The following is a 23,984-nucleotide window of genomic DNA, read 5'->3' as shown; positions in this document are numbered from 1 at the left end:
TCCTTTCTTCACATTGATTAAAGATATTTCACACATGAGCAAAAGAACATTCCAAGTTAATTCAGTTCTATTTTTCTATAATGATATTTCTCTGAAAGGAATGAATCTCCCATAGGTTCATGGTTTGAATTTTAAAAATTATTTTTCCTCTTTATTTAACTAAAACATTAACTAGAAGTGTCTGGAACATCTTAGGTGCCCAATACATTTTTGTCAAATGAATAAAAAATTAAAAAATATAAGTAATGTATTTTTTAATCTAGAGATGACTCTTTTTAAACTTTTTATTGTAAAAAATAGCATATATACAAAAACAGCAATACATTTCCAAGTATATTTTAACAAGTAGATGTACAGCAAATTTTAAAGTTTGGTACAGTTAAAAGTTCCATGATTTTTCATTTTTTTCTTCTAGTGGCTCCAAGAACTGGAGACCAAAAGAAATATCAATATATTGGTATTCATTTGTTAAATCCTATCTTCTCTAATATATTCTTCCTTCTCCTTTTTTCTCTTTTGTGAAAAGTAATGTATATACAAAAAAGCAATAAATTTCAAAGTAAATTGCAATAATTAGTTGTACAATAGATTTCAGAGTTTGGTATGGGTTACAATTCCACAATTTTAGGTTTTTACTCCTAGCTGCTCTATGGTGCTGGAGACGAAATGAAACATCAATATCCTGGCTCAGCAATCATACTTATTGGTTAAACCCTACCTTCTCTGTATAACTCTACCATTACCTTTAATCTTTCTCTCACTCTTTTTTTTTTTCTCTCATGGGCAAGCACCGGGAATCAAACCCGGTTCTTCAGCATGGCAGGTGAGAGCGCTGTGCCTGCTGAGCCACCGTGGCCCGCCCTTCCTCTCACTCTTTAGGTGTATTTGGGCTATGCCCATTCTAACTTTTCCATGTTGGAAGGGGCTTTCAATAATATGGGATGGGGGATGGGACTAGTAGATGTTCTGGAAAGGCTGGCCTCTCTGCTTTTCAGGACTTATCTGGTCCGAGAACTCATCTGGAGGTTGTAGGTTTTGGAAAATTACCCTAGTGCATGGAACTTTTGTAGAATCTTATATAATGCCCTAGGTATTCTTTAGGATTGGCAGAATGGTTTTGGTTGGGGTTTGGCAAGTTATGATAGTAGCAATGTCTAATTGAAGCTTACATAAAAGTGACTTCCAGAGTAGCCTCTCAATTCTATTTAACTATCTCGGCACTCATACCTTGTTACATTTCTTTTCCCCCAAGAAATGACTCATTATGTAGTATCATTTTTGTTTCTTTCTTTCTTTATTTTTTTGTTAATTAAAAAAATTACAAGAAAGAAACACAAACATTCCCAACACATGCTCATTCCGCTCCACACATACACTTAGCAATTCACAATATCATCACATAGTTGCATATTCATCATCATGATCATTTCCCAGAGCATTTGCATCAATTCAGAAAGAGAAATAAAAAGACAACAGAAAGATAAAACGAAAACATAAAGAAAAAAATTTTACATACCATACCCCTTAACCCTCGCTTTCATTGATCACTAGCATTTCAAACTAAATTTATTTTAACATTTGTTCCCCCTATTATTTATTTTTATTCCATATGTTCTACTCATTTGTTGACAAGGTAGATAAAAGGAGCATCAGACACAAGGTTTTCACAATCACACAGTCACATTGTGAAAGCTATATCATTATACAATCATCATCAAGAAACATGGCTACTGGAACACAGTTCTACATTTTCAGGCATTTCCCTCCAGCCTCTCCATTACATCTTGGATAACAAGGTGATATCTACTTGATGCATAAGAATAACCTCCAGGATAACCTCTGACTCTGGAATCTCTCAGCCATTGACACTTTGTCTCATTTCACTCTTCCCCCTTTTGGTTGAGAAAGTTTTCTCAATCCCTTGATGCTGGGTCTCAGCTCATTCTAGGGTTTTTCTCAATCCCTTGATGCTGAGTCTCAGCTCATTCTAGGATTTCTTTCCCACATTTCCAGGAAGGTCCACCCCCCTGGGAGTCATGTCCCATGTAGACAGGAGGAGGGTGGTGAGTTTGCTTGTTGTGTTGGCTGGAGAGAGAGGCCACATCTGAGCAACAAAAGAGGCTCTCTTGGGGGTGACTCTTAGGCCTAATTTTAAGGAGGCTTGACCTATCCCCTGTGGGGTTAAGTTTCATATGAACAAACCCCAAGACTGGGGGCTCAGCCTATAGCTTTGTTTGTCCACACTTCTTGTGAGAATATCAAGAATTCAACTTGGGGAAGTTGAGTTTTCCCCCGTTCTCACCATTCCCAGAAGGGGACTTTGCAAATACTTTTCCACTCACTGATTAAATCACTCTGGGATTCATCTTGGCATCACCTGGACAAACAAACAAAATCTCATGTCCTACCCAAAGTTCCATGTACTTAAGGTGCTCAACCAACTATCTACCTAAGTTATATTAGGAGATGCACTAGCCAAATATAAATTTGTACCAAATAAACATTTTTTGCTTTAGTCTCACACATAAATTGAAATTTTAAAATATTAATTACCATTTATTTTCAGCACACTGCAATAATGACCTTCTTTTGTTCTTCCTCATGCAAAAACATTTTTTAAATTTGTACATTTAGTCATTACCATTATACACTCTAGGCATTCCTAGATTATACCATCTCAATCTTTATCGTCTATCTTTCTTTGTGATTTCATTTATGCCCCAGCCCTCCTCCCTTCTATCATTCTCACATGCAGCTTCATTCAGTGTTTTAACATAATTGTATTACAGTTAGGTAATACTGTGCTGTCCATTTCTGAGTTTTTATATTCAGTCCTGTTGCACAATCTGTATCCCTTCAGCTCCAATTACCCAATATCTTATCCTATTTCTATCTCCTGATGATCTCTGTTACCAAAGAAATAGTCCCAGTTTATTCACTAATGTCAGTTCATATCAGTGAGACTATACAGTATTTGTCCTTTTGTTTCTGGCTAATCACACTCAGCATAATGTCCTTAAGGTCCATTCATGTTGTTACATACTTCATAACTTTATTCTGTCTTACCGCTGCATAATATTCCATCTTATGTATATACCACAGTTTGTTTAGCCACCCTTCTGTTGATGGACATCTTGGCTGTTTCCATCTCTTGGTAATTGTAAATAATACTGCTATAAACATTGGTGTGCAAATGTCCATTTGGGTCCTTGCCCTCATGTCCTTTGAGTAGAGACAGCATATAGATAGGTCCTGTTTTTTAATCCATTCTGCCAGACTATGTTCTTTTGATTGGAGAGTTTAATCCATTAACATTCAGTGTTATTACTGCATGGGTAGTACTTTCTTCTACTATTTTGCCTTCTGGATTTTATGTGTCATATCTAATTTTCCTTCTTTTTACCTTTACTCATAGTATTCCTTTCTACACTCTTCTCCACACCTCTCCTGTCTTCGTATCTGTCTCTAGTGCTTCCTTTAGTATTTCTTGCAGAGCTGGTCTCTTGGTCACAAATTCTCTCAGTGATTTTTTGTCTGAAAATGTTTTAATTTCTCCCTCATTTTTGAAGGACAATTTTGCTGGATATAGAATTCTTGGTTGGCAGTTTTTCTCTTTTAATAATTTAAATGTATCATCCCACTGTCTTTTCGCCTCCATGGTTTCTGCTGAGAAATCTATGCATAGTCTTATTGGGTTTCCTTTGTACGTGATGGATTGCTTTTCTCTTGCTGCTTTCAAGATTCTCTCTTTCTCTTTGACCTTTGACATTCTGATTAGTAAATGTCTTGGAGTACGTCTATTTGAATCTATTCTCTTTGGGGTAAGCTGCCCTTCTTGGATCTGTAATTTTAAGTCTTTCATAAGAGTTGGGAAATTTTCAGTGATAATTTCTTCCATTAGTTTTTCTCCTCCTTTTCCCTTCTCTTCTCCTTCTGGGATACCCACAACACGTATATTCATGTGCTTCATATTGTCTTTCAATTCCCTGAGTCCCTGCTCATATTTTTCCATTTTTCCCCTATATTTTCTTTTTCTTGCCAGATTTCAGATGTTCTATCCTCCAGTTCACTAATCCTATGTTCTGTCTCTTGAAATCTACCATTGTTGGTTACCATTGTTTTATTCATCTCTTCTACCTTGCCTTTCATTCCCATAAGTTCTGTGATTTGTTTTTTCAGACTTTCAATTTCTTCTCTCTGTTCATACCTTGCCTTCTTTATATCCTCCCTCAATTCTTTGATTTGGTTTTTGATGAGGTTTTCCATGTCTGTTTGTATATTCTGAATTAATTGTTTCAGCTCTTGTACGTTATTTGAATTGTTGGTTTGTTCCTTTGACTGGGCCATATGTTCAATTTTCCTAGTGTGATTTATTTTTTGCTGGTGTCTTGGCATTTAATTACTTTAATTAGTTTATTCTGGAGGTTGCTTTCACTTCTTTTAACTAGGGTTTTCTTGCTGGATGAATTTCTTGTCTATCTGTTCTTTGACATTCAGTTCAGCTTTATTTGGACAGCTAGCTTAAGTTTTGTTTAACAGAGGAGAATTTTTCAGTGCTCGTTTTCTTGTTTCTTGCCCTGCTTGTGTGGTGCTTTTCCCCACCACCACCCTTAGGAGGGTCTCCTTAGGTATTATAGACCCCAGCTGGATTTTCCCAGACCAAACTGGCCTCCTATCAGGAGGAAAGAGTCACCTGCGTCGGTTTTCCCTGAGGGTGAGACTCAGCAGGCTGAAAGACTTTCCTGTGAAGTCTCTGGGCTGTTTTTCTTATCCTGCCCCGTATGTGGTGCTTGTGTGCCTGCAAGTCCCACCAGCATAAGATGATGCAGCACCTTTAACTTTGGAAGACTCTCCCTGCTGGGGGTGTGGTGGAGACAGAGGAGAGGTTGTAGGCTGGTTTTAATGGCTTCAAATTACCAAGCCCAGGTGTCTGAATTCCTTGAGGGAGGGATTCCACCTGAGTTGGACTTCACTCCTCCCCTGGGGAAGGCACAGGCCCCAGACAGGCCCCCAAACAAGCTTGCTTCTGCCTATGCCTGGGGCAGTTGCTGCCTGAGAAGTCCCATTGCTGTATCCAAAGGCAGTGAAGCCTTTGTAGAAACACAGCCACAAAAACCTGTTTCCCTCTTTTTTTTTTTTTCCCCTTTTTCCGTCAGCCCTGCCCCCTTGGCGCTGGGGCAAAAATGAGCAACCTCCGCTTTGACCAGGTTCACCTAAGCTGGGGGCCTATTTTCAGTAGTCAGAATTTGTTAATTAATTCCACAATTGGCATTTGATTGTGCTCAGCCCCTGCTACTGGTAAAGTCACATTCCTTTCCCCATTGGGAAGCAGCCTGTAGGGGAGGGGTGCCGGCCTCAGCAACTTGGGGAACTCATGGTTCTGGGGGTGCTTGCAGCCAGTCCAGCTGGTCTAGACTGGGGTACGCTGTGTGTCCACTCACTGCCGTGGCCCAGGAGCTGTTCTGTACTGTTTCTGGTTATTTAGTAGTTGTTCTGGAGGACGAACTAAAATGTGCACATTGCTAAGCCGCCATCTTGACCTGGAAACTCTCTGAACTGTCCATTTTTGTTTCTTTTTGAAGGAGTTTGAGTGGCCAATAGAAGGACTGCTTGTTCCAAACGGTCCTCCAATGAAGAAACCTGTTCCTAAGAAACCAGAGCCACGCGCTCCTACGAGGCTCCGAGGTTTGCGGAAGGGAGACGAATGAAAATAAAGCCCTAACCGTGGTTGGTCCAGACGTGTCGCCTAGACGGAAAATCCAGTAAGAAAAAACTTGTTTATATCTTTTTTTTAATACACTTTCTAGTTTCTACAGATTTTTATCTTCTTGGTTAAAGATTTTTTTCTGGGGGAATTCTGTGTTTATTAAAAGAGGAGGGGCTCTCATGTTGATATTTAGAGTTGAAAACACATACTAAAGTACATTTAGTTTCTATGCCAAGAATTTAATTTGAACTTGTAATTTAGGCTAGGCACAGGAAAAGATAATAAATTAGAATGAGTCATCTGATAAAAATATGATCATATTATCTGATAATGTGATCGATACATACATTTTGAATTAGCATTTTTGTATGAGATTTATTAATATATCTTGAGATACCTGAACACAGATGATTCCTTTTTAAATATGATTTTGTAATTCTTTTACATTATTATCTGAAATAATTTGATTGTGTTTAAATCTTTGCAATATTTAACGAACAAATATATTCTGTAAAAATATATCTCTCTGTATTTTATATTCTTTCCTTGGGAATAATATTTTAAAAGTTTATCATCCCAGGAAAGCATCAGTTGACCTGTGCTTTAGCTTACCTTATGAGATTGGGATAAAATATTTCCGAAGAGCTATATTTCCATTACATTTTATGACAAGAGGAATCATAGATCATAGATCATTGAAAAGCTGATGTAAAGAATGAGTTAAACGCATTGTTTCTTATATTATTACAGCGATATTACCTTTTGACCTTTTTTTTTGAGATGTTTGGAATATTTAAGGCTGCTAATAATAGTTTAATATTACTTTCTTCACATTGATTAAATATACTTCATACATCGCTGAACAATGAGTAACATTCAGATCGGCTGTCCACTGAACTGCCTGTAAAGATGATAAAGTAAAAAATTAATCTTCAAAGTAAAGTCAAGCCTGAAATTGAAATCTTTGACGCATACATTTCATAATTAGTTCATTCTGCTCGATGTAAAATGTGAGGGTAATGCCCTTAAAGTAGTACGTCTTTTTTTAATATCCAAAGTTAAATAATTTCTCTCTTCCTGCATTTATTTTGTTCTTATTCTGTATCTTTAAATGTGGCTCAAAATTACATACGATTTTCTTTCATCACATTAATGTTCTAGGATGCATGCTTCAGTCAGGTAATCACAATGTAATTTGAGGGATCTGTCACTTTGGAACACTGTTCTAGCAGAGGATATGTGAAACTCTGCTGTCTGCTACAGCATGGGAAGGGCTAATCAAACATTCAGGTGTTAGAGAGTCACTTTGTTCACCACATGATTTAGGACCCACAAGAAGCCCTAAATCAGTGCTTATTGAATGAATGGATGAATTAATGAATAACTATATTTTATCATCATTTTAAATGAATGAATGAGTTGGCCACGATTTTCATTTAATAAAAAATAGAGATCCTAAAAAATGTACAGAATAGTCTTTGAACTTGAAAATATGAGCGGCTATATGTTCCAATTGGGCATCCCTTGTCTGTGATTGTTTATTTTCAGTTTAGAGTCTTCTAGGAATGGATTGATAAAAGAATGATATATGAATAAAACATCACAATAAATGTAATATGTGTTTTTTTCTTCAAAGTCGACAAATTCACATCTCAGAGTGTTCAGCATTATTAAAGAGGATTAAAATATTAAAAAGTATTTTCTTATTTACTTAGTGTCAATGTTTATGCAGTTTAGCATTTAATTATGATGATTTTTAAAATCCTTTTCTTTTTTTTTCTAAGAAAGGCAGATTATTTTAGAGCAAATCATAATAAAATGAGACCTCAGAATTTTTCACATATTTAACAAGTTGAAAAGAAAATTGACAATATACTGACATAGCAATCAAATCATGGATCATTTATTTCAGAAATGTTGACACTGAAAGAAAAGAAAATGTGAAAATCCATGTCACTCAATATTCTGAAACAGAAACAAACCAGGCTGAATTTCACCAACTTTTAGAAAGGTAAATATTTAATATTCTAAATGCAAAGGCATTTTCCATTAAAATGCTTGAATGATTATGTATAAAACATAATACATAATGCATATGTACCTACATTAGAAAAAAGTTGTTAATACAATAATTCTGAATGTTCTAATCTGTGAAATATATATATTATATGACAGTTCATAATACCAATTACAATAAATCCAATTTTCTTTTTTTAAATTTCAAGGTCTGCCGGATTCTTCTAGCTCTCTGATCTCCCAACTCTGCAAATATAAATTATTTTCCATTTTTATATATTTTACAGCACTTTCTTTTGCTTATATTTGCCTGAATTGAGGTCAGAATAGCTAAACTTTTATATTTGGTCTACTCTAAACCAATTTTTAAAATGTCACTGAACTATATCATATTTCTGAAGTACACTGTAATTTTTCTTTTGATCAACATTTTCCCACTGAAATGAAAGTTATTTCCTTGGAATTTTATAACTTTTCAAAGGTCGGACACCTGGTACGCATTTTTTGGGTATGTGCAAAATAGATCTTGTCAAATGTAGGGGAGCGGTCTTACAGAACTTAAGGAAAATTATGTATAATCACCCATTTTTAAATAATAGATATAGGACTTTTTTTGTTGGTACCTGCTTCCTGTGAAGTTGCCAGCAACATGGACTTCTGGAAAGACTACTGGATAAGGAGGCAGAAGGCCTGGTTTTTAACCCCAAGTTTGCCATTAACTAGCTGGGAGTCTTAAGCAAAGCACTGTCCTTCTCTGAGTTTTTTCTGTTAAACAGGAGCTTTGGATGAAGAACTAAGAGGAAGGAAAGAATTTGCTTTTTTCCAACAGGCGTCTGTTATGTTCATATTATATGCCTAGGTCAGTGTTGGATGTTTTTCAGGAGATTAAAAAAATAAGCAAGGATTTCCTTGCTCTCAAGCAACTCCCAACTTGTTGGAAGACAGTTTGCTAAGTGAAACAATCAGAAACACACATGGCCTTTTTTAGTTGCCTGGAACTGAAAACAATCAGTTGGCAAAAGGTACATAACAAGTTGTGGCTAAGGAGGAAGGAGAGGATGTGATGGGGGGCAGCTGTCAGTGAAGGTCCCATGAAGAGAGTGAAGCTTGAAATGGGCCTTGATGAAGAAGAGGAGAGAAAATGAGGAGATATACAAGGCAAGAAAATAAAAAAAAAAAGAAGAAAGCATATAACATAGCTTCTTTAGGCTTTGCTACTGTTTGGAAATAGCTAGAACTCGTTTTGTGGGCTCATGGCTGGGGCCCAAGATAAAGTGTGATGGGACTTTTGGGTTAGAGGGAGCTGGTGAGTTTGCATAGAAGGAGGAAGGAGTTCTCCAGTACTGCAGACCTGAGTTATCTGTGGGTCTGGGAAGCCCAGCTCCTTCCTCTCCCCCCTGCCCTTTCTCTCAAAGTCACCTCCAGTTTCGGAGATGTAGCTCTACCTGGTGTTCCTGTCCTCCAGCCCTGACGAAACAATGCAAAGTCTTACTTTCCCTGGACTCTCTAGAAACCCAAGCAGGTACACAGTTATCCATCTTGACTCCTGGGGTGAGAGTCAGGGGACATTATTTCTAAGGGCTTTGAGGGAAATCCTGGACACCTTAGTATCTTATACCTCACTTGGATCCATATGATAAAGTAAAATAGCCCATACAAATCCAGGTTTGTATTCCAGCTCTCCTACTTATTAGCTATGCATCCTTGGATTTAACTTCCAGGCTCAGTCCCTCATAAGTAAAATAGGCTTCTGTTCTAGTTTGCTGGCTTCCAGAATGCAATATACCAGGAACAGAATGGCTTTTAAAAAGGGGAATTTAATGATTTGCTAGTTTACAGATCTAAGGCTGAGAAAATATCCCAATTAAAACAAGTCTATAGAAATGTCCAATCAAAGGCATCCAGGGAAAGATACCTTTGTTCATGAAGGCCGATGAAGTTCAGGGTTTCTCTCAAGTGAGAAGGCACATGGCAAACACAGTCAGTGCTTCTCTCTCAGCTGGAAGGGCACATGGCGAACACGGCGTCATCTGCTAGATTTCTCTCCTTGCTTCCGAGCTTCAGGAAGCTCCCCAGGAGGTGTTTTCCTTCTTCATCTCCAAAGGTCGCTGGCTGGTGGACTCTGCTTCTCGTGGCTGTGTTGTTCTGCTCTGCTCTCTCCGAATCTCTCATTCTCTGAAATGTTTCCTCTTCTATAGGACCTCAGAAACTAATCAAGACCCTCCCAAATGGATGGAGACACATCTCCCCTAATCCAGTTTAACAACCACTCTTGATTAAATCACATCTCCTGGGAGATGATCTAATTACAGTTTCAAACATACAATACTGAATAGGGATTAGAAGAAATGGTTGCCTTTACAAAATGGAACTAGGATTAAAACATGGCTTTTCTAGGGTACATACATCATTTCAAACCAGCACAGCTTCTTAGAATTAGTATGAGAATTAAGTGAGAAAGTAGGCATGAAATGCTCTCAGCCCTTGATCCTTTTAATAATAACATGCTGCTCACTTTCATGTGCCAGTTGTTTACCTATCTATCTTCATCATTTAATCTAGAAAACATCCCTGTGAGTTAAGTATGCTTTATCTCTCTTTTTCTGATCAAGTGAATGATAATCAGAGAAATAACTTCTCCAAGCTCTCCTAGTCAGGAGGTGAGAAGACTGGAATTTGGATCCAGGCAATCTGACTCTGGAGCCCGCAATCAATATTAGATGCTTAAGAGCTAAGTCCTTTCACTCTCCTCTCCCACTTATTTTGTCTGCCATGTGAACTAGCTATCAGAACCAAATACAGAGCAAACAGTTTATCCCAGTCCTCTCCAATTCACCTACGTAGGCCATATTCAATGCTCTTAAAACCAAAGTTTCACAAAACGGAGGAAGAGTCACCAACCATTCATTCCTTCTTTCTCTCACTTTTTAACCTTAAACTGGATAATTCCATGGTCTAAATATTCTCCCTAGGAAAATGAGACTGGGGGCAGACCTGACGATGGTAATTCTTTTTAGGCCATGCTTAGAGTATGAGCTCTAGCCACAAATATTTGGGAGAAGCGGAAGGAATTGGGTTGGATGTTTGGTCATCATTCAGGCAGCAGCAGGCAAATCTTGTGACTAGGACTTGACCCTCCTACAGCCCCTCCCACACCCACCCCACCAACTCCTACAGATGAGAAACCTGCCTCAGTCCTCACTAGCCCACCCTCCTCCAGGACTGTTACATAAGAAGCAGGGGCTTAGTTCCCGTTGACTTATTTACTTCCAATACCCTCTTGGAGAAATGGAGGGCTAATTATCTGCTCAAATTGGTTTATCCTTTCTAAAGAAATAAAATTTAGAAACTAGCTTCATAGAGCTGGACCTAGCTGAAGACTATAAAGTCACCTCTAATTTGTTTACTCTTAACAGTACATTTTAATATAAAATATTTTCAGCAAGAAGCTTTCGCTTTCCTTCTTCAAAAGGCAGGATCATCACAACAGTATTCTTTAGGCATACTGTTTAGGAACACTGTCTTTTACCTCTTCTCCTACCCCACAGTTCTACCTTTTTCCCTCTATCCTAAACTGGCCACATAGATCCCAGCCCACTTTCCATACTTCTGACAGTTAACTTTCTTAAAAAAAACCAGGTCTGCTAAAACTACACCTCTGCTCTAATACCTTGAATGGCTTCTGGCTGTTTATGAGATGGGGACCAAGTTCATTAGTCTGACATCCTAGGTGCCTTCAAAGTGGTCCCCATATTCCTTTCCAGCTTCATCTTGCCCCTCCTGTTCTCCATATGCTCATCTCCAGCCACACAGAACTTCTCTTCCAGTTCCTGTCCCTGCTTAATCAACTCCTACTCACTCTTCACAGCCCCACACAAATGTTGTCCTCTTAGATAAGGGCCCCATGGAAGAATTCATTATTTCTTCCTCTCTTTTCTCAGAATACCCTGGACAGGTACTCATAACAGCACCCATGATTTCATATTACACTTCTGTTGCTGACCTATCTATTTCCTCTCAGCACAGGGAACATCTCAGAGGACAGAGAAGCTGTGTCATTCATCTCAGTATCTCTGGCACTGGCCCGGTGCATACTGGGGAGGAGCGGCGGTGGAGGGAGGATTCACTATTTAATGCTTAATCAGACATTAAACTTTCTGTTACAAAGGGAGTTTGAAGGGCTAAACAAATCATTTCCAGCAAAGGGGAAATGCATGATGTGACTTTTGAGACCCTGCGGAAGGGGTAGAACTTCACAAAAAAGTCTGGGTAAGGTATTTTAGGCAAAAGGAAGAATGCAAGCAAAGGCACAGAAATAGGAAAGTGTTGAGGCTATGGAAGAATGAAACATCAGTAGTCATGTATCTACCTTTTTATAGATCATGCCTGGTGCTGTTTTAAAATCTTTTCAACATTAATCCTTAATTCTCAGAATAACACTGGAATTTAAGAAATTTAGGCCCAGAGAGGTTAAATAATTTTCCTAGGGGAATAAGACTCCAAAAAGGTCTGATAGATTCCAAAGACAGGCTCATGACTATCTCACAATAGTGCTGAGGGAGGAGTCATTAGCAATCCAGATCCTTGGTTTCTTTTATTTTCTCCCTTCTGTAAGGGAAGCTTTCTCCATGCAAAGGAATTTTTTTTTTTTGTCTTTTTTAAACAGGTGCACCGAAATTTTAAATTTACCTTCTGCAGCTCGGAGATTGTTCAATGAGAAGGGGAAGGAAATCTTTGCCTTAAAAGACCTTCAAAGGGATGAACTGGTAAACATGAATTTGAAACTGGAAATATTACTATATGAATACTATCCAAATAAAAATGTCTTTAAATATAAGATATCAAAAAAACTTACCTGTTTTCCTTTTACTTTTCTCTCAAGATTATCCTCACTCAACATCCACCAAAAAGTTACTAAGTACCAACTTTGTTGAGAGCATGTGTCAGGCATGGCTTAAGGGCTGTGGTCTCTGTTTTCCAGGGCTGCTGTAACAAAGAAAAACCAACTGATTGGCTTACCCAACAGAAATCTATCATCTCACATTTCTGGAGGCTAGAAGTCTGAAATCAGTTGTCAGCAGGGCCATACTTTCTTCTGAAGTCTGAGGGCTCTGGCAGTGCTGGCCATCCATGATATTCTTTGGCTTGTGGTATAACTCAAAGGATTGAAGGTAGATGAAATGAGCACATATAGCACTAAAAGATGCATTTAAATACAAGGGGATGAGGCCACCAGTACGAAGGTGTCAAGAACTCAAGATGGAGCCCAGAGCAGTTGTTATGAGATTCTGTGTATTTGCTAGAAATTAACTCCAGGCATCCAACATTGCATTTGCAATATAAACAGTTATATGGTTAAGCATGCCTTAGAAAAAAGAAACCCACTCTTCAGGGAAAAGGACAACTGTTTCAAGGACTGAAGCTTGTGAGAAAGGTGTTCCCTGGTTCCGCGTAAAATAGATGTGTGCGATGACCCATGAGTGGGCAGCACTCTTTCTCTTTTCACTGAATCTTTCTTAATAAATTACTCTACTTTCTTCCCATTTTTTACATACTTGTATTCATTTAAGAAATATATATATATGTAAGCAAAGTGAAGAATAAAGTCATCATCTAGAAATAATCTCAACTAGAAATAATTTGTTTGATGTTTTGGTGTATATGCTGTAAGTTTATTAATACCAGGGGTCATCAAACTTCTTCTGAGCACCTTAGAGTAAATATTTTAGGCCTTGTAGATCATATGGTCTTGGTTGAAACTATCCAACTCTGCCGTCAGAACATTAAAACAGCCAGAAACAACGCACAAATGAGTGGATATGGCTGTGTTTCAATGAAACTTCATTTACAAAAATAGACAGCAGAACAGATTTGGGCCCTGGCCATAATTTGCCAATACCAGATTTATACCTACCTACCTTTCTTCTTTTCTTTCTTAGCTCTTTCCTTCCTTCTTTTTAAAAGGATTTTTAATTTATTATTTTGAGACTATTAATAGAGGCAATGGAGGTTGCTATGATAGTAGAAGTGTTTTTTCTTCACCCCGCATAAAACCTTTGAGATTCATCCAAATCATTACATTTTTTTAATAGTACATTTCTTTTTTATTTCTGAGTAGTATCTCCTAGTATGAATCTCCACAGTTTGTTAATCACTCACATATTGTAAGACATTTTGATTGTTTCCAGTTTTGGTTATTACAAATAATGCTGCTTTGAACAGGTATGTACAGGTTTTTGTGTGAACATACACTTCATTTTTCTGTGACAAATGCCAAAAAGTGTGCTTGTTAGGTCATATGTTAAGTGTATACTTATTTTTTTTTTCTTAAAGAAGCTGCCAAACCATTCTCCAAAGTAGCGCTTATATTCCAAATGCAATGCATAAAACATCCAGTTTTTCCGTATACTAACAGCATTTAGAATTGTTCCTATTTTTAATTTTAGTTGTTCTAATAAGCAAGTAGGAATATCTCATCATTGTTCTAATTTGCATTTCCCTAACGGCTAGTGGTGTTGAACATATTTTCATGTGCTTATACAAACGTTAATCTCAATCCTCATTCCTGTGGGTGTTAACCAATCTTAAATAGGACCCCTTGAAGTTATTTTTAGTTATGGGTGTCAGCCAACTGAATCAGCGTGGGTCTGGTCTTAATCCATATTACTAAGGTTTATAAAGAGAACTCGAAAGTCACAGAAGCCAGAAAGGAAAGGACGTAACCGTGTGACAGGAGACAGAGATGCAAACTAGTGAAACCCAAGTATTGTGGCAGGCCTTCAGGGAGAAAGTATGGTATTGCCAGTGCTTTGATTTTAGACTCTGACTTGTTCTAGCCTCAAAACCGTGAGCTCTCAAATACTTGCCATTTAAGCCAAACCATTTGTGGCATTTGTGATAGCAAATCTAGCATAATAAAACACTATCCATATATCTTCAATGTAATATCTGTTCATATCTTTTGCCCATTTTCTAATTGTAGGCTTTAGGTTTGTTACTGTTCAGTTTACTGAGTTCTTTATATAATATAGATATGAATCCTTTAACAGATTTGTGGTTTGCGAATATTTTCTCCCAGACAATAACATGTCTTTTCATCTTTTCCAGAACAAAAGTTTTTTACTTTGATGAAGCCCAATTCATCAGTTTTTTCTTTTATGGGTCATGTATTTGTTTTCATGTCTAAGAACTGTTCACTAAGTTACCTCCTTAAGATTTTCTCTTGTTTCATTCCAAAATTTTATAACTTTGTTTACATGTAAATCTGTGGTCCATTTTGATTTAATTTTGTGTAAGATGTGATATTTATGTTGAGGTTCATTTTTTTGTCCATGGTAATCCAATAGTTCCAGCACCATTTGTTCATGAGACTATCCTTTCTCCATTGAACTGCTTTTGCCCCTTTGTCAAAATCACTTGACCACTTTGTGGGGGCTATTTCTCAGTTCTTATTCTGTTCCAGTAATGTGTCTATCCCTCCATCGGTACCACATAGTCTTGATTACCATACCTATATAATAAGTCTGAAAATCAGGCAGAGTAATTTCTCCTACTTTATTATTTTTCAAAATTATTTTAGCAATTCTGCCTCCTTTGCCTTTTAATCTAAACTTTAGAATATTATTGCATATACATAGAAAACTATCTTGCAGTAATTTGGACATTAATTGCACTAAATGTGTGTATCAGTTTGGAAAGAACTGTTAAACTTATCATGTTGAAAATGTTAAAATAAATTCAATTTGAAATAGTGGTAAGTGAAAGCAAGGGGTAAGGGGTATGGTACGTATAGTTTTTTTTCCTCTATTATCATTTTATTTCTTTTTCTGTTGTCTTTTTATTTCTTTTTCTAAATCGATGCAAATGTACTAAGAAATGATGAATATGCAACTATGTGATGATATTAAGAATTACTGATTATATATGTAGAATGGAATGAATTCTAAATGTTTTGTTTGTTAATTTTTTTTAATTAATAAAAAAAATTTATTATGTTGAGTCTTCCTATCCATGAACATGGTATATCTCTCCATTTATTTATATTTTCTTTGATTTCCTTCATTAGCATTTGGTAGTTTTCAGTACACAAGTCCTATAACTGTTGTGTTGGACTTATACCTAAAGACTTCATTTGTTTTGAATAATTATAAATGGTGTTTTAACTTTAATTTAAGCTTCTTAATGTTTATTGTTAGTATATAGAAATGCAGGTGATGTTTGCATGTTGGTCTTATATCCTTTGTTTTTGCTGAACTCACTTTTTAGGTCTAGAAATATTCAGGTCAATTGTTTGGGATTTTTTACATAGAAAATCTTGTAATCTTCACATAAAGACAGTTTTATTTCCTCCTTTCCAATATATATGCATTCTATTTCTTTTTACTGATTGATTGCATTAAGACTTCCAATACTATGTTGAATAGCAGTGGTGAGAGTAGACATCCTTGCCTCATTCTTGATCTTAGGGAGGGAAAGCACTTAGCCTTTCACTATTAAGTGTGGTGTTTTCTGTAAGTTTTTAAATGTTCTTTATCAAATAGTAGAAGTTTCCCTCTATTTCTAGTTTTCTGAGATTTTAACATGCATGAGTGTTGTGTTTTGCCAAATGCTTTTTAAATTTATATATTTTTGCATCAATTGATATAAGCATGTAATTTTTCTTCTTGTATCTGTTGATATGGCTGATTACATTGATTATTTTAAAATATTGAACCAGCCTTGCACCATTGGAATAAATGGTGCTTGATCATTATGCATAATTCTTGATCATTATGCATAATTCTTTATATGGGTTTTTAAATTCTATTTGCCAGCATTTTCTTAAGAATATTTGTGTCTCCATCCATTAAGGATGTTGGTATACTGTTGTCCATTTTTTACACTGCCTTTTTAATTCTGGCTTCATAAAATGGGTTGGGATGTGCTCCCTCCTTGTTAATTTTCTGGAAGAGTTTGTTTAGAATTAGTGTTAATTCTTCAAATGTTGAGTAGAATTTTCCAGTGAAACCATCTGGGCTTGGAAATTTCTTTTTGGGGAGTTTTAAAATTATGAACCAAAAACTTTAGAAGCAGGCTTATTAAAATTATTTGTTTCATATTGGGTGAGTTGTGATAGCTTGTGCTTTTTGAGGAACTCGTCTATTTCATCTAAGTTATTAAATGTATGTGTGTAGTATTGTTCATAACATTCCCTCCTTGCTATTTTTAAATATGTGTAGCTCATTTTCACCTCCCCAATTCCTTTACATGTGAATTATCTCCATTCCACCTTACCCCCCTGCCCACTTCTCTTATTCTCTTGATGCTTGCAATATCAGTGTGATATTCCTTGTTTCATTCATGATATTGGTAACTGTGTCTTCTCTCTTACTTTCTTTGTCAGTCTTGCTACAGGTTTGTCAATTTTATTGATCTTTTAAAGCGACAGATGTTTCATCGATTTTCTCTATTGTTTTTCTGTTTTCAATTTTATTGGATTCTGTTACTATCTTTATTTATCTTTTTTTATGCTAGCTTTGGGTTTATTTTGCTCTTCTTTTTATAATTTCTGCAGGTAGGATCTTAGATGATTAATTTGAGATTTTTCTCTTTTCCAACATGAATTTAGTGCTATAGATTTCCCTATCAACATTGCTTTAACTGTCTCCCATGAAGTCTGATATGTTGTTTTTTAAAATTTTTCATAGAATTCACTGTACTTTTTAATTTAACCTTGAAACTTCCATTTTGACCCACTTTGTTATTTAGAAGTGTGTTGTTAACTTCCATGTTTTTGGAGATTTTCCCATTATCCTTCTAATATAGATTTCTAATTTCATTGTGGTCAGAAGACATTTGCTATATGTTTTAAATTATTTTAAATGTGTTGAGGTTTCTTTTATGGCCCAGGATATTGTCTATGTTGGCATAAATTCCATGTACATTTGAAAATAATGTGTATTCTGCTTTTGTTAGATAACCATTCTGTAAATTCTGATTAGATCTTGTTGTCTGATGATGTTTTTGAGCTCTTCTATACATTTGTTGATTTTTTTGTCTCATTCTAACAATTGTTGAAAGAGGGTTATTGAAACCTCCAACTATAATTATGGGTTTGCATATTTTACTTCTATCAGTTTTGCTTCACATATTTGGCAACTCTATTGTTTGGTACATACAAATTTAGGACACTATTCTTCTTGGTGGATTGACCCTTTTATCATTTTGTAATGTTTCTCTTTGTCCCAGAAATTTATTTTCTCTGAAATCTACTTCATATGATATTGATTGATACATCATTTCTTTGTGTTTAGATAACTTCCTTTAGTTATTAATTTAGGATGAGTCTCCTTCATTCCCAAAGGACATTTTCAATGGAATGGAAGAATTGTGTTGTGCTTCTTTGTGGGTTTGATGGTTTCTGATGAGAAATACTACTGGAAGGTGTCATTTTTCTCTCACTGCTTTCAAGATTTTCTCTTTTTCTTTTTGGAAAGTTTTAAGAAGTTTGACTAGAAGGGCATGGACTTCTTTGAGTTTAACCTGTTTGGGGTTTGCTTAGCTTCCTGAATCTTTAGGATTATGTCTTTTGCCAAATTTGAAAAAGTTTTCATCCATTATGTATTTGAATGCTTTTTCTTTCCTGTGCTCTTTTTCCTCTTATTTAGGGACTCCATAAACATGAATGATAGATTTTTGTTTTGCTCTAGTTTTGCAACTTCTTTGGGGATCTAACTATTCTTTTTTTTTTTTCTTTTTTTTTTTTTTTTTTTTGTCTGTTTTCTCTCTGTGGCTCAGATTGTGGTAACTTCTATTGTCTGTCTTCTGTTTCACTGATTAGTTCCTCTGTCCCCTCCACTCTGCTGTTGAGACATCCATTGAGTTTTCTCTTTCAGTTACTATATTTTTTCAGTTCTAAAATTTCCATCTGGTTCTATTTTAAATATTCTGTCTCTGCTGAGACTAACTTTTCATTTATTTCAAATGTATTAGTATTAGTATAGTAATAAATTTATTATTTGTTGAAGCATTTTTATGAAGTCTTCTTTAAAACCCTAGAAATATAATTCTAGCATCTCTGTATTCTCAGTATTGCTGTTGATTGATGGTCCTTTCTCATTGAAGATGAGATTTTTCTGGTTCTTGGTAAGATGAGTAATTTGTTATTGAACATTGGACCATCTGGGTATTGTGGTATGAGACACATATTATATTATTTAAATCTCTTGTTTTGGCTGACCTCCTCTGACACCTTTCTAGCAGGGGAAGGGGGGAAGGTTCTGCTTTGTTAGTACCAGTTGGGTTGGAAGTCCAGCTTCCCCTCTTAGTCTCCATTGACCCAGGTAGGCAGAGGGGCCCCTCATTACTGCTGGTAGGGATGGGTGTTCTGGTTTCACACTATACCTCTGCAAATACCCCCAGGCTGGGAGGAACAGGAGTACCCCATTACTGTTCCCCATGTGGCCTCCAGGGACATCATGGGGAAGATGGCCTCAATACTGATGGGCAGTGATGAAAGTCGTGAATTTCCATGTGGACTTCTTTGACACAACCCTAGCAGGGAGCAGGAGGGATGCCTCAGTATCACTGGGTGAAGATGAATCCACACTTCCCATGCAGAGTGGGGAGTAAGGTGTTCTCATTACCATCAGTATACATGAAAGTACCCATTTCCTACTCAGCCTCTGCTGACACCTCCTTGGCAGGGGAATTGGGGAGACTCATTACAGCACAGTGAGGGTCTAAGTCTAGGCTCTCCCTTGGCCTTTGCTGTTGGGGATGGGGTTAGTGCCACAGTCTTCTCTGAGGTATTTAAATGGAGAGAGCCATTATTGCCTAAAAGTTTTCTGTCTTTCTAGGTTGCACTTTTCATGGTTTTTTGGCTATAGAGAGCAGGGTTTTGTTGGTATTTCTTTGTTTATACTTATTGGTGTTTCTAGGTCTTTGGCTTCTCCAGTACCTAGTCTATGATATATGAGGCAAAAAGAAAATCCAAAGAATTCACCACCATGTTGTTCCTTGGGTTCTGAGGTCCCTCGCTGGTCTACCTGTTTTATACCTTTGAGTCTTTTTAGGTCAATTTCATATATAATGTCAGGGTTTTTAGTGATAGTTAGCAGAAGAAATAGGAGAGGGTACTTCTACTTCATCTTTCTGGAAGAAATCTTTTATTAATAGGGTCATATAACAGGTATTATTTTGTATCCTACTTTTTCACTTATAAAAACCGTGAATGTATTTATTCATATTAAATAACCACATAATATGCTATGTTTGCTTTTGCAATTTTACATATTTAGTACTCACTTATTATTGCATAGTGGATTATTTCTAGCATTTTATTATTATATAAAATGCTACAGTGAATGCCTTGTTCAAATTATTTTCCTATGTTCCTGATTATTTATTCCCTTATACCAAATTTCTAAAAGTAGAACTGCTTCATCAAAGAGCACACATAATTATCCTGAGTTATTCTGCATAAAATCATTTCATGTGTCATCCTCAAGGGCAAACCAATGGCACAGCACTCAAATACAATTCATTAAAAGCATTCCTACAAATTCAAACAGAGAGTATATAGCTCTCTGTTGGTACAACTTATTCTATAGATATTCATTAGCTATAACACTCAATGAAAGCTATTTACTGTCTCTAAAACGCATTCAATTTACTTCTCTGTTTTGAACTTGATGATTTTCAACCCACCTGACCTGATGAGGGCTCCTTTCTTTGACAGGTCTATGCTTCATGTGGAGAGCATTGGATTAATCCTGACCTGTCTATCTCTCAGCAGAAGTAACAAATCTTCCTTAGGAACCTAGCATCAGACATTTCCAAACTTCAAATCTTCTGCAGTATGCATAAGACAGAGAGTAAGCATTTGGGTTTTTACTTTAATATATACAGATAAAATAAAATGCTTGATGCTACTGCATTTTTATTTTTAACCTGAGTTTGTTTAAACTGATTAGATTTTTTAAAAAAACATTTCACTCCTGCATTTTTATTTTTATTTTTATTTTTTTGCATGGGCAGGCACCGGGACTTGAACCCGAGTCTCTGGCATAACAGGTGAGCACTCTGCCTGCTGAGCCACTGTGGCCCACCGTCACTCCTGCCTGTTATTTAACTCTTTAGACTAATTTATCAGGGCTGTGTATTATAATTTATACTCCGGTTTGGATGTGCAAAGAGAATCCAATTTATTTTGTCTAAACAAATCTGGTCTTCTTTGTGAGCCCCATGCGTCCCATCAAAGGAAAAATTAAATATCCAATCAGGTTTAAAGTTTGTTCAATCCATTAATTTCAACAGTCCCTCTGGGGTGGGTTTTCAGATTTCTCAGTGTCCAGAACCTCACTCTAGTTCCTCTCTAGGATGAAAGGCATGGGGGAAAGGAAAGAACTTGGGACGCAGAATTCTTTCATTCTCTGGGCTTGCTGGTTGAAGTCCCTGGCTGGAGTAATTTATAATCTATTACTTTGGCCCTGACAGTGCTGGGGGTGGGTAGTGCTTCCTGCCTGACTCGATCTCCCCACCTCTTCTTCTGGCCTTCTGAGGCCTGGCTGTGACTGGATGGCTACCTTTGCAGCATTGCTACAGTGCTACCTAACCCTTGCTCGGTAACTGTTTTTAAGCTACCCAGCAAGACTCTCAGCAAATCCTGGGTCATAGCTGCACTCCCCAGAAACCGGACTCAACTGCACCACCAGGTTCACATGGCTGTGCCTCAGGCTGGAGCGATGAGGGCAGCTCCAGACGTGACCTTGTCTTGGTGTCCCGAACACTGAGCTGTGCCCTCAGTGTTTCCTGGGTGCAGCTTAGATACCCAAAGAAAAGCCTGTAAGGGGGTGTCAGGAGACAATTTGTTGATTTTTGCGTTTCTCCGTCTTCTGCCATAAATCTCCTCAAGTCCAAAAATGGTGGTTTGTCCCAGGTCAACCCTGAAGTTAAACCCTTGACATGCTACCTGGAAGGTAAAGGTATTTGGAAAAAATCCTAAATTATAACTGCATCATCCTGACAAGCATGGCTGTTGTCTTGTGGCAATATGATGTATTGGAATGTCAAAAACTATCTATCATTGTACTTTTGATCTATCATTATTACTTTATAACATTTACAATCTCTGGATCCTCCTCTTTCCCTTATGGCTGCCCCAGGAACCAGAACGAAGATCACACACACAGAAAGGCAAAAGAGAAAAATCCATTAATATATTTTAAAATAGTACCTATTGCATATATTGAATACTATAGAGTAAGCTTTGCATGTATCATTACAGGAATTGGGGACTTTCACCGATGCATTTGGGATCCTAGAGAATGATATAGAAATGTGTTTAAATAATGTGGCCCATTTTGAATCATTAGAATTTTAAATAATTAAACTTATTTTTGGAAAATTTTAACTAAGAATATTTTGAAGGAAAAGAATCTACAAAAATTAAATGAAGAGATATCCACCTTAATAGTTTGTAAAGCATCTATCAATTACCCTTATAATTCTTTCTCTTAGGCCAAATAGCTGGAAACTTTTTTTCTTATTTTTGTTTTAGTAGGAGTTTGCAAATTCCTAATGCTCTGCCATCATGACTAATATGTCATTGCAATTTGTTTATTTCTGCTCAGCTTTTGTTTTAGAAGTCCAAAGTGAATTTGTGTCTAGAGCCAAGCTTGCTGTGCATAAACCTGTAGCGATTTTTGGAGAGGAGAAGCAAATTATAGAACAAGAGGAAAAACACATGCAAAAAAATGCTTCACCAACAGAAAATACTTCTGGAGAAACTCTGTATGTAATTAGTGTGGCCCGAAAAACTACATGGTTGTGATCTGAACTCAGCTTATTAGCCCTGTAAGAGCCCAGAGCTGATGCAGGGAGCCCACCCCAAGTCCGCGGAACTGATGTCTGGGGTAGAGCTAGGATTTAATAGTATTCTGGCAAAAGGGTAGAGCTGGAGCTTCAATGTTCAATAATCACAATGATCTACTTTCAGTAATTTTGTTAAAATGTTACTATTTTTAAAAGACTAGAATCTTAAAATGGCTAACATTTTTTTCCCCAGGAATTCATCAATACATATTGATTTCAGGAAAATTTTTGCTTCTTCCCTTACTTGGATCAAATTATATGCATGCTAAAATACAGTTACAATCTTTCACCTGGATTACTGTCATAGCTTTCTGATTGGTTTCCGTAATCTCTTCTTTTCAATTCACTTTTAAGTTCCATCTAGGGGCAACTATCTTTCTAAAACACCATCCTTTTCATTGGCTATTTATTTCAGGCAGAAAAAAATCTTCTTAGTCTGGACTACAAAGCCATTCTTTCTCTGGTCCAGGACCATCACTGACCCTCATTTGCACCCCCTTGCCTGCTTTGCACCTCACCCTCCCCACCCCGCAACACATATACACAACTTTTCCTTCCTTGCATACGGGATACAAACTCCCATTCATCAACCACTGGCTGTCCCCTGAATGTAGCACATCAACATTCACACCTGTGGCAGGCCTCTGAGCCATATTTTCATTTCTCTCCACTTGGAGAACCTTTACTTGCCCTGTACCCGCCTGTGAAATGTTCTTCATCATTCATACCCAACATGGAAATTGATTGTTTGTACCGTCTACTTCTCAGGTTTCCCTGCTAACCTGAGAACTCCTTGAAAGCAAAGGCCCTGTCATTCATGTCCTATGAAAAGCAGAGTAACTGGTTTAATAATGAGTAAATGATCAAATGAGTTTCCAAATTATAAAGCCAAAGATAGTTCATTAACTAATGCTGCAATAATTGTGAAAATTAAATTACACATCATCGTGGCACAGTATTTGAAAAGATTTTTTATTCTCAATTACAAAACTGTTGACTTCTAGTTTAGGAACCAAATTTCCCCACTTTGATGGGCCATCCATCTGCTCCTACATCCTGACACTCACCAAGACCCCAGAAGGCATTTTACAGGGACAGTGTATGAAAGTACTAAGAGCACCTGCATTAACTGTTAGGGAATTTACCCTTCCTTACAGCCCTTCACAGATACATTTTTTAAAGAATGTATCATTTAGCTTCTGAGTTATTAGACTGTACTTGGGAAAACAAAACAACAAACAGAAAGTAAGAAACATCACTGAGAATAAAGATCCACATAGTTTTGATTCATAGATTTGATCAAGGCTTGGAGTCCTTAAAGTAGTTGAGTTCACTCACAACACAAGGAAAGAGCCTCCCGCACCCGCCAGCAGGCTCTGCAACCCAGCCTCTTCTTGAACACTCCCAG

The 23,984-nt window shown here is 36.9% G+C and overlaps 1 protein-coding gene across 1 annotated transcript in view; it reads left to right on the top strand.

Moving 5' to 3' along the window:
• The window catches only part of DCDC1 (doublecortin domain containing 1), a 544,066-nt gene that overhangs the window by 473,366 nt on the left and 46,716 nt on the right, over positions 1-23,984 (top strand). The window contains 6 exon segments of the mRNA XM_077114307.1: positions 5,583-5,701; positions 5,703-5,762; positions 7,620-7,718; positions 12,390-12,489; positions 20,442-20,577; positions 22,336-22,495. Coding sequence (XP_076970422.1) covers positions 5,583-5,701; positions 5,703-5,762; positions 7,620-7,718; positions 12,390-12,489; positions 20,442-20,577; positions 22,336-22,495 — 674 coding nt within the window.

This window comes from Tamandua tetradactyla, chromosome 8, assembly GCF_023851605.1.
Source record: "Tamandua tetradactyla isolate mTamTet1 chromosome 8, mTamTet1.pri, whole genome shotgun sequence".
Lineage (NCBI taxonomy): Eukaryota > Metazoa > Chordata > Mammalia > Pilosa > Myrmecophagidae > Tamandua > Tamandua tetradactyla.
The sequence above is the reverse complement of the archived record's forward strand: the minus strand, read 5'-3'. Positions and strand labels throughout refer to the sequence as shown.